This window comes from Octopus bimaculoides, chromosome 3, assembly GCF_001194135.2.
Source record: "Octopus bimaculoides isolate UCB-OBI-ISO-001 chromosome 3, ASM119413v2, whole genome shotgun sequence".
In the NCBI taxonomy this organism is placed as follows: domain Eukaryota; kingdom Metazoa; phylum Mollusca; class Cephalopoda; order Octopoda; family Octopodidae; genus Octopus; species Octopus bimaculoides.
The window spans coordinates 113,971,076-113,983,312 of record NC_068983.1 but is presented as its reverse complement, the minus strand read 5'-3'; the positions used below and the strand labels follow the sequence as shown (position 1 = coordinate 113,983,312).

Here is a 12,237-nt window from a genome sequence, read left to right as displayed (position 1 = left end):
GGCTTGCCAATACAAAATAAACTCAATGGGGCACAGGAATGTTGTTAGCTAGGCCTCTCTCAGTTGCATGCAAAATGACAAAACAATTCTACAAGCACTCATTTGCAAGGTTATGTAGAGCAACTGTTATCACATGTTCAATGGGTCTGGCAATTGCTGAGTCCATTAGAAAAACTGCCCTGTCACCTTCCTTTAGCTGGGAATGGAAATCAACTTTTCTTTGTCTGATGGCTCTGGTTAAAGAGGTTGCATAGTGGATATAACTGACAAGACATAGAAGAGATACTTTCCTTGTCAACCAAGTCTTTACTGATATTAAGTTTGACTTGGACAGGAAGGTGGGGGCAGAGAAGGCAGTGTTACCTTCTAGAAAATTTATTAAAAGGTAGGTGAAAGTGGCAAGCATGATTTGAATGAGTGGGCCTACAACTGGAAAAGAACTTGTTAGTCAGGATAATGCTATAACTGTGGGGTTCCTTGAATGACCAAAAGTAGTAGGCCTCCACATGGGACTTTACTATATGTTTGTTTGGTGTTTTTTTTATATCTTTTACTTCTTTCAGAATTAGACTGCAGCCATGCTGTGGCACCACCTTATAGAATTTTAGTTGAATGAATCAATGCTTCCAGTCCTATTTTTTATTTTTTTATTTTGAAAGCCTGGTATTTATTGTTGCTGTCTCTTTTATTGAATTGCTATGTTACAGGGACAGAAACACACAACACCAGTTAAGTGGTGACGGAGGACAAACACAGAGAACGATACACATTTCATTCAGTTTCTAAATAGTAATCTGTTCCATTAATCATCATGCTTGTGGCAATAATAAAGACATTATTATTTGTCAGAGAAAGACATAGGAATGAATACAAAACACTTCAAAGTAGGTACTTTAGAATTGTTGGGGTTGATAAAGTGAAGTGCAAATTAGCTATCAAACTTACTGCTTAATCTCCAAAGTCTTATTACATTAGGCCAACAAAAATATTCCTTTATACCTGCTTAATGCAAAATGCTTTGTCTCTTTCACGCACAAACACATATATAGGTACAATTTTGGGGATTTAGTCCAAAGTTGTATCAGTATGTTTAGTATTAAATTGTGAGTTAAATCAGCAACGTTGTGCAGGTATGTTTTAAGCTATAGAATAGTGATTCCTCTTCAATGCATCTTACACATAAACACTGCAACTTGCTCATATTTCATAAATTTTAATGAAAAAGAACTAGGTAAAATAAACAGGTGAGTGGACAATTCTAAAGTGGCTTGAAACTATACAAACAATATATTTGTGTGTGTGTGTGTGTGTGTGTGTGTGTGGATAGATAGACAGACAGATACACAGATAGAAATGTCATTTTACATCTGCTTTTGATGCTGACATATAGCATGGGCTGGATGGTTTCAGAAGGCCCCAATAAGTCAGAGGTCCAAGATGTTCTCCAGTATCTCTGTTTTTGCATGATTTCTATAACTGGATACCATTCTTAACACGAACCTCTTTACAGAATGTACTGGGTGCTTTTGTTAGTGGCACTAGGACAAGTGAGATGGCCTTGTGACTTGTAAATTAAACACACATATATACACACACTGACACACAGTAAGTAAGAACTTATTGCTTTACACATGTATACAAAATCACTTCAGAATTTTTTCTTGAAAATTTAAATATACATGCAAATCATGCTTTCTATAATTTCTCAAGAATTTGTGTCAGTCCCAAATCTGAATCCAAGAGCACATCCTCAAGTTTTATATCTCAAAACAAAGAAAGATTTACTACTGTTTCATTAGAAATATATATAATGTCTAATTGAGTGGAGGCGCAATGGCCCAGTGGTTAGGGCAGCGGTTTCGATTCCCAGACTGGGCGTTGTGAGTGTTTATTGAGCGAAAACACCTAAAAAATCTCCACGAGGCTCCGGCAGGGGATGGTGGCGAACCCTGCAGTACTCGTTCACCACAACTTTCTCTCACACTTCCTGTTTCTGTTGTGCCTGTATTTCAAAGGGTCAGCCTTGTCACACTGTGTCACGCTGAATATTCCCAAGAACTACGTTAAGGGTACACGTGTCTGTGGAGTACTCAGCCACTTGCACGTTAATTTCACGAGCAGGCTGTTTCGTTGATTGGATCAACTGGAACCCTCGACGTCGTAAGCGACTGAGTGCCAACAACAATAACAACAATGTCTAATTGTAGACTATATGCAGAAAATATATCATCTAATTCTGTCCCTAACTAATTGGGCTATTACACTCTCCCAATCCAAAAATTTGATGCCTTTGTAATTATTTCTACCTAGGCATCTTTTTTACTATTGTAACAATTGACCTTAAGGCTGTCATTGGATATATCACCTTCCTGTACAACCTGATTAAACTATGTGAGTGGCTAGTCCATATCCTACTCTGTCAGATATTTTACACATCACACTGGTGATTTTTGATGGATCAAGAGTTTTCCTGTCTTTGCATCCTAAATTGCTTATTTTCTATACTGCTATCAACTAACAAAGCTGATTCCTCTATTGGGTCCCCATTAGGAAGACTCTCTTTCTCTTGTGCATTCACTACATGTAGTACCCTTTCAAGGTAGCACTTCTATGCTACCTCTTTTTCAGACTTACTAAGTACAAGTGTACCATTATCCATCAGCACACACTCCTCACCCACCTCTCAATTCTCTTTGTTGTTGTTGGCTGTTGTTGGCACTCCGTTGCTTACAACGTCGAGGGTTCCAGTTGATCCGATCAACAGAATAGCCTGCTCCTGAAATTAACGTGCAAGTGGCTGAGCACTCCACAGACATGTGTACCCTTAACGTAGTTCTTGGGAATATTCAGCATGACACAGTGTGACAAGGCTGACCCTTTGAATTACAGGCACAACAGGAAGTAAGAGTGAGAGAAAGTTGTGGCGAAAGAGTACAGCAGAGTTGGCCACCATCCCCTGCCGGAGCCTCGTGGAGCTTTAGGTGTTTTCGCTCAATAAACACTCACAATGCCCGGTCTGGGAATTAAAACCACGATCCTATGACCGCGAGTCCGCTGCCCTAACCACTGGGCCATTGCGCCTCCACAATTCTCTTTGATATACTATATCACACACACACACACACACACACTTACAAACACTACATATATTATATCATTGACCCACTAAAATAACTTCGACAGTGTCAAATAACTCAGCATAGCAATCAACTATCCAACAATAAATGTTTTACATTTTAAAATGAGAGTCCATATTAAGTCTGAAATGTTTAGACAACATGAATCACATTAAAAATAAAACCTATCCAATGCTTTGTTCAGTTATTTCTTTGTCATAAGTTTACTCAAATAAAGCTGACGAAACATTTTGTATGTTTAGCTAGTCTTCTAACAGTGACCACCACCAGTGGATTCAGCATGTAATGTCTCCTAAGCACCAAGGAGCTTTTATATTACTGATGCTTAGCTGCTATTTCATGAAAGTGTGGAGTGAGAGAATATTCTCCAAAACAAGATGCCAGTTTATTGCAGTTAACACTACCAGATTACATTATTTATAATTGACGGATATTTGTCCTCATCTTGTTTGTTGTTCACATGCTTCGGCTGATATACCCTCCAGCCAAAATCAGGTGTTTTGGGGAAATTTCGAACCCGGGTTCTCATTCCTAAGGTATTTTTTGATGATGTTGTTATTATTTTTATTATTATTATTATTTTTATTATTATTCAGGTCACTGCCTGGAATTGAACTCAGAATCTTGGGGTTAGTAGTCCACACTCTTAACCACTACGCCATACCTAACTGATAGACAAACAAAGGTAATTTTGAACAAACTCTCAATAATGACTTCTCAGTTTGTAGCCAGTGACATATAACTGGTTGATCAATTAATCATATCACAGCTGAGAGAATATGACTGGCTTTAGCCAAACAAATAATTACAAGCAAACAGAAGAAAGAATGTGTAACTTACAGGGCATAGAATGGCATACACTTGGCCAATACTGTCCAGTGTCTCGCTTCAACCATATTCTCACAGTCCTGATGGAATAAGTAAAATGGAGTTAATAGAGAGAAAACAAGGGATATAGAAAAGGGGAGAGAGAGAGAGAGTAGAGAGGCAGAGAGTGAAGGAGTAAAGAACAACAAACATACAAATAAAAGAGAGACAAACAAGTTGGAGCAGAGGAGGAAGATATTGAGACAGTTTGTTTTGCTTATTGTAGTAAATTCTGAAAGAGAGAAGTTGCTTATGTTTAATTTCAAATTTCTTCTCATTTAAACTGTAAAATGTACTGTTGTTGTTGACCATAGTTTATATAAATAGAGCTCCACCTGAACTGAGAAAAGAGTATTTATATGGTTACACAACTTGCCAGAAACAGCAACAATCAAATTTCACTAAAATTATAACTGACCACCTTGAAAAAATAGAGGGGAGAGAGAGACACTGGATAATTATAGCCAGTGAAATAGATGGAATAATCTTGAGTCAAATGCCTTTAGTGCATGGTTATACACTAACATTTCATGATTTATTTAAAATTCTTTTCACCTAACTTTTGAAATTAAAAAAAAAAAATGTAATTTTGTTCCAAAAAAAAAAAAAAAAAAAACGCAATCATTAAGGGTTAGACTGTCTGGAAAATTTCTATAAATTCCAGTTTTAATATATTCTTATCGAAATGCAGATCTTGTAACTTCTATTACTGAATATTTCAAATACACGCTTCAATCACAAATGTTATACAATGGGTCATATCATTTTACTGCGGGGCAGTATTTTGTAATATCTGTTTATACATCTGGAAATAAATGTCGCCTAACATTTTCAACACTACTTTCTACAAATTATAAGTTTAATTCAGCATCGACCAAATTATGTTGATTCCAGTATTTTTTCATATTTGTTGGGTGTTGTTGAAGAAACAGAAAACTGAATAAGAAAATTAGCTTTAATTTACTTATGTCAACTGGACATTTTGTCTCTTCATAACATTCAGGAAAGTAGATATTTTTTAGTGAAATTTTCTACAAAAACTTTTCTGATGACCTAGACTATATCAAAATTTAATGTGAAAACTAAATGAGGAGGGGATATTTATTTCATGCATCTCAAATTTATTTTCCTCCTCTGCCAAATTAGATTGGAGCCTGGTGTTGCCATCCGGTTTCACCAGTCCTCAGTCAAATCGTCCAACCCATGCTAGCATGGAAAGCGGACGTTAAACGATGATGATGATGATACATTTTGATGTTTTCATAACAATTATGTTGAAAAAAAAATTACTTTTGAGAACTATTCCACCCTTTCCTGGAAATTCTATGAAAGAAATCTTTCTAGAAAGCAGTGTACAATGCAAACATTAATTATTGAATACATATTTCTTTCAGTATTTTACTGCAATCTTAATTTCTCTCTTTTAAATAGTCTGGAAGGTGGTCTATCCCCTATATGGTTGTTTAGTATGGCTAGAAATAGAAGGGAACACATGGGTCTCAAAAATAATCTTTATTTTCAACATAACTGTAATTCAATCTTCGAAACATTGAGGAAACAAGTTGATATGTACGAGATATCCCAATTCCCCAATTATTTTTTTTCACATTAAATTCCTATATAATCATTATCTAAAGGCACAGGAGTGGCTGTGTGGTAAGTAGCTAGGCGCAGGAGTGGCTGTGTGGTAGGTAGCTTGCTTACCAACCACATGATTCTGGGTTCAGTACCACTGCATGGCACCTTGGGCAAGTGTCTTCTACTATAGCCTTGGGCCAACCAAAGCCTTGTGAGTGGATTTGGTAGACAGAAACTGAAAGAATAAGTCCTGGGGGTTGATTTGCTTGATTAAAGGCGGTGCTCCAGCATGGCCACAGTCAAATGACTGAAACAAGTAAAAAGTAAACCTTCAGAAAGTTATTTGTAGAAAATTTCACTAAAAAAATTCTCACAAATTCCAATATAATAGGCACAGGTGTAGCTGTGCACTAAGAAATTTGCTTCCCAGCCACATGGTTCCAGATTCAGTCCCACTACATGACACCTTGGACAAACCAAAGCCTTTTTTGTGGATTTGGTAGACAGAAGCTGAAAGAGGCCAGTCATTTATGTGTCCCCAAGAGAGCAGTCTTTCTGCTAGTTTTGTAAGCTATAAACTAATTGCTGCTAGTTTTGTCCCAAGAGGAAATGGTGTCACATAGGGTTTCAGAAGTGAAACTCAGTAATGAAACAGATGGAATGTGCATTGACTTACTACTTCAGTGGAGTAGTGCAATAACTGTGGTAGAAGAAACAGAGGATATAGTAATGCACCATCCCAGATGTGTATGTAATATTATCCTATGCTTTTGAAAAGAGAAGCCTTAGATCTTAAGGAAGGAATTAAGGACAAGTTTATAAATACATTTGTGGTTGTCACAAAGGCTAATATTTGTAGATACTGTGAATGTTTTCTTTGTTTTTAGTTATGCATCGTTCATGAGTTGAAAGAAGGTCATGGTGTTTCCTTGAGTATTTAACAAAGAGGAGAACAGAAATATGATGTTGAATGTCTACCAAGACATCTTACAAATATTCTCTTCCTTGAAATAGGCTAACAGCTAATACCAAAGCTGCGTGGAAAGTTCAGGTCCTCTGAAGTTGGTGAAAATGATGTAAGAAGGTCGGCTGAAATTAGATCTCTGAAAACTGTCAGTGGATTTATCTTTTCTAATGATATTGGTTAAATGAAGTTAGATCTAGTTTTGTAAGATGAACATAATTTTATTTTATTATCTTTTATCTTATGCTTGTTTCAATCATTAGACTGCAGCCATGCTGGTGCACTGCCTTGAACAATAATTTTTAGTCAAATGAATCAACCTCAGTACTTAATTCTCGTTAAGCCTGGCACTTATTCTATTGGTCTCCTTTGCTAAACCGCTATGTTACAGGGACGTAAACACACCAACACTGGTCACCCCAGTGATGGGGGGATAAACATAGACACAAACACACACATACACACACAAAGGGCTTCTTTCAGTTTCTGTCTACTAAATCCGCTCACAAGGCTTTGGTCAGCCTGAGGCTATAGTAGAAGACACTTGCCCAAAGTGCCACACAGTAGGACTGAACCCAGAACCACAGAATAGACACAGAAGAAAGAACTTACAAGTAAGAGACGGTTTCAACAAAGAAATTAGTTTTAAGAAACAGGAACTACAACTTATTTAACACAAAGTCAGTCCGGATTTGTCAAATGTATGACATGAACCAGTTTCTCTCTTCCTTTTCTTTTTCTCCCTAGAGACAACGCAACGTATCAAGAACTACATTACTCAATGTATTTTTTCCATTTTTAAAACAGCACATTGAAATTTTAGGAAGATTTGGTATCTATTTCTAGCAAAACTTATAGATTTCTTTCTTTGGTTCAAAGGACCAACACTAGATGAACATTTTAAAGACTAGTACGCTATTCTGCATTCCTTCTGTTATATTCTTCTTAACATTATGCATTCTGAATTTAGACATAAGCATGACTGTGTGGTAAGATGCTTGCTCTCCAACCACATGGTTACGGGTTCAGTCCCATTGCATGGCATCTTAAGCAAGTGTCTTCTACAATAGCCTCAGGCTGACCAAAGCCTTGTGAATGGATTTAGTAGAGGGATACTGAAAGAAGCCTGTCATGTATGTGTGTGTGTGTGTGTGTATGTCCCATCACTGTTTGACAACCAGTGCTAGTTTGTTTACATGGTCCATAACTTAGCGGTTTGGCAAAAGAAACCAATACACACACACACACACACAATGGGCTTCTTTTAGTTTCTGTCAACCAAATTCACTCATAAGGCTTTTGCTGACCTGAAACTATAGTGGAAGACACTTGCCTGAGTTGTCATATAGCGGGACTGAACCTGGAACCATGTGGTTGGGAAGTAAACATCTTACCACACAGACACTAGCTTTTGTTGAGTTTGGTGATATTTAGTGGCTGAGCAAATCTTCTCACCACATAGGATTCCAGTCTATTCACAGGTAACATTTACAGATGGTCTAGTACAGGGGTTCCCAACCTTATTTTGTTTGTGGATCCCCTGAGAGCTATCTTATTATCTGTGGACCCCATAAATGCACATGTAAATTTTTGAAATAAAATATTTGTTTGTAGGTTAGTAAAAACTAGCAATGAAACAATTTCGTTATATTCATATCATAAATTCCAAATACAAATCTTGAAAATTTCAATAAACCCAGGTACCTCTCCTAGTACATAAAATTTATAGATGGACCCACAAATTACAATCTTTTACTTGTGGAACTCCTTAACCCTTTAATGTTCAAACCAGCCAAAATTAATTCCCCTTTATTTGTTCAAACCGGCCAAATCCGGCCGTATCACTAAAAACATAAACAAATCACGTTATTGGATTCTCGTAGCTTTGAGATAATGTGAGATGAAGCCTTTCCCGCCTTTATTCAAGTATAAATGCTGTGAAATTGTTTAGACCACATGGTTTTTTTACAATGTTTGTTCAACATTCTGGTGAGCTGAAGTTTGTTTATTACTGTTTGAATTATTGGTTGTTTTGTGCTACTTTGCAGCGGTTTTCTAGTTGCGCTGTCAGAGTAGAATTCTATACATGTATGAAACATCGGATGAAAGTGAAACATTAGGAGCAAATTGAAATATTGCCCAAAAGTGACCTTCAACTGTTTCCTTAAAATACTTAATATTTTATTTATTTATCTTCCCACTCCCATTAATACCTGTCCATTTGCGTTATGTATCCCTACTAGCATAATTGTCTGCTTTGTCATATATGCACTAACTCTTAAAGCCAAACTACTTTTTCAATTCACTTGTACTCAGCTATTCTTGTCAATTATTCTACAATAAACTCAGTTTGCTGCTCTTCATTTTTTACAGATCTTCTGCTTTCATTCCTGTTATGTGATCATATAACATTGAGCTGTTTAAGATAAGCAATCTTTGCCTCATACAGTTTGCTCTTTACATGGAGAGAGAAACTTGTGGTCGACAATTTGAACTTCTGTGGATATCTTTCACCTTGTTGTTGGCTTGGCTGTTATAATTTCATAAAAATACAATTCCCTCCATGAGTGACATTGATACTCTTACCTATATTTGTGACAGTTAAGGGGAAAATGAAAGAAAACACATTTATGAAATATCTTTGATCATTTGTTAAAGAGAAGATAGTCTTCATTGACTCCATGCTCTAAACAATATAGACTCTCAGTGCTGGGGATGAAAATTATTGTTATGGAGAGTAATGGTTTGGTAAATTCAGCTGTATTAGACAGAATGAGCTTAAGATTCCAACCGAACTGCTTTCACAGAATGCTGTACATTAATTGGCAGGACAACATCTCAAACACAGGTTTCTCAATTGTGAAGCATGTACTGCCTGACTACAATGCCAGAACTGCTGAAACATTTTTTGTTTTGGTAAGTGAGGAAACATTCACTTGGTGTGTAGAATATTCTTGGTCTCCCTAAAAGACTTCAAGGTCAATCCAGAATGCTGGGAGAATCTTGCTTTTGAGATATTTATCCAGCACAACCTCATATTGCAGTGTAACTTCTGAGCAAGCTAGAAGTAAGAGTTGAGGATACTGAGAACGTTTTGGGCTGCCTACATATTGATATGTAATCATGCTCCAACCAATCCAATAGTGATGTCATAGTTATCTTCTATATGGAGAGATGAATAAGGATATTTGGAATCTGAATCTCATTAAGATCAACTTTGGTTTTCATTTTTCTGGCATTGATAAAATAAGTACCAGTCCAGCACATGGGATTAATTTAACTAACTACACTCATCTCTCCAAATTTGTGGCCTTTTATTATAACATCGTCATCATTTAAACTATCAAGGTTATTACAATTAAGTTAACATATGATAATGAGTAACAATATACCCCTTTACTCTCAAGAGGGAACTTGATTGAATCAGCAACAGACAGTGCTACATATATTAGGGCTTCCTTTAAACTCAGTATCATTTTGAAAATGTGTATTTTAGTATTTAAGAAGCAATAATTATTCTTGGCAAAGAAGCATTTCTATGGTTAATTATTTCAACAGATTAAATGTGATTTATTGATTATGAAAGAAAACAAATCAGTGAAATTTGTGCCTAAGTTCAGTAGTGGGGGCTCTATCTCATGTGTATGCCATTTGTCAATGTTTGATAATATTAATGATAATCTGTCTGTCTCTCTCTCTCTCCAATATTATCTTATGACTTAACATTGCTGCAATGGCTCAACAATGTTAAAGCCATCCAGACCAATTAATTAAGATAGATACAGAGCATGACCTCCGTACATTAAGCATAATCGATATTACTTCTAGTCTGATGAGTAACTTCTCTTTCTAGCTTGTTTACATTTCAAAAAATCAGATTTTCAATAAGTGACTGATTGGTATTTTGTCTAGTAAAGTACTGTTATATCTAGATTTCCACTGATAGAGGCAACAGTTCAAACTGGTAAATTTTGGGACTATCTTCTCATGGATCCTCAATTCAAATGCATCACTAGCATTTCAGTGTGGTCCTCAGCAAAATACTTTATTCTTCTTTGATTTGATTTACATAGCTGTAAAACAGGAGTCCACAGAAGCTTTAACCCTTTAGTGTTCAGATTAATTTGTCAAATGTAATGCTTATCTGTTCACATTAATTTTGATTTATTCAAGTTTAAGTGGTTTCCACAATATTTGCTTGCAACTTGTTAATTTTCTACATACAGATTTGAAATTTTGTAAATGGGTGCTTATATGCCAGTGGTTTATAGTTATATAATTTTAGCTAATCTTTCTGATTGAATTTGACTTTTATGGGCAGGAAAATTTAATTAACAGGTCTAAAAACAATAACATTATGAATAAACACTAAAATTCATATTCTTAATACATCTTACTTGTTTCATTTGTAACTAAAATTATCCCAGATGTCAACTGCCAACAATTTTACATTTTTCAAGATGAGGTACATTAATTTGAATTAATTGAAATACAGGTGTAATTAGTACAAGATTTTATTCTTTCTCTATATTTCATTGAAAATAAAGTACAAAACTCTTTTACTAGTCAATACACCATTGACTATGTACTTTTATACAATTTAATGAATTCATTTAGGTAACAGGATGCATCTAATAAAAAAAATCTCATTAACAGGCGAGACAAAGGTGAATACAGGTGTGTAACATACTGAAAATTAATATTTATTTCTCACTTTCACATATTATTTATAATAAAATGAAAAAGAATATATGATAAAATAATATAGTTATGACATATTTCTGTCATGAAACTGCCCAAAGCATCTTTTACACAAAGGCACTTTGCAAAAGAAACACATATACGAAGTCTCAATCAGATACCCTTTTGTAGTTTTTCTTTTTAGCAGCGAACACAGTCTGCAAACTGTTTCTTTTCCATTTATCTTTTTGACTTTATGAAAGTCAATATTTTCTCTCCTGACACCCACTTCAGTTAATTTTGTTTTTCTCCCAGTATAAAATAGATGTATGCATATGTATTTATGTACATGTATATGAAAGATAGATAGGGAGAGAGAGCGAGTGAGTGCCACTTACACATACATGCAAAAAAAAACACATACATCACAAACCTTCACTCACTCACTCTCACACACACACACACATCCATTTCATATACACGTACATACATCTTTCACTTTCTGATCTCACTTCAAAGCAAATGTTTCCTTTTCACTTCCTCCTCTCTTTCAATTCCTGCTCTCTTCAAAGCATAAAGAAAGAAAAAATTTTTTTACGGAAATTAATGAACAGTTATATGATCTTCTATAATCAAGTTGACAACACTGCTGCTTCAAATGAAAGAATGCCATAAAATAACTTCCTTTGGCATACACACACTCTAGGTAAAACTTCTGTATAAATTATGTTATTTCTTGCTGTGTGCACACGCAAAATTACAGCTCAAATCCAATTGAAATGACCTTTTTCTATTCTGTAATTTGTGTTTGTGATGAGCATATTTAAAAATCTGATCTTTAATATAAACTTTTCCCAGAAATCCTGTCCTTTACCTGTTGTTTCTAGCATGTCCGAGGTGACATTTGTGCCCCACTACTTATTTTTTTCCTGAATTTCTTCCAATTCCTATGTTTTCTATACAAGAGATTTGGATTTCACTAAAAAAAAACACATTCTTAATATTTAAAAA

At 35.4% G+C, this 12,237-nt stretch overlaps 1 protein-coding gene across 1 annotated transcript in view; it reads right to left on the bottom strand.

Moving 5' to 3' along the window:
• The window catches only part of LOC106868453 (WD repeat and FYVE domain-containing protein 2), an 89,962-nt gene that overhangs the window by 39,399 nt on the left and 38,326 nt on the right, over positions 1-12,237 (bottom strand). The window contains exon 2 of the mRNA XM_014913727.2: positions 3,978-4,045. Coding sequence (XP_014769213.1) covers positions 3,978-4,045 — 68 coding nt within the window. The remainder of the gene's footprint in view (positions 1-3,977; positions 4,046-12,237) is intronic.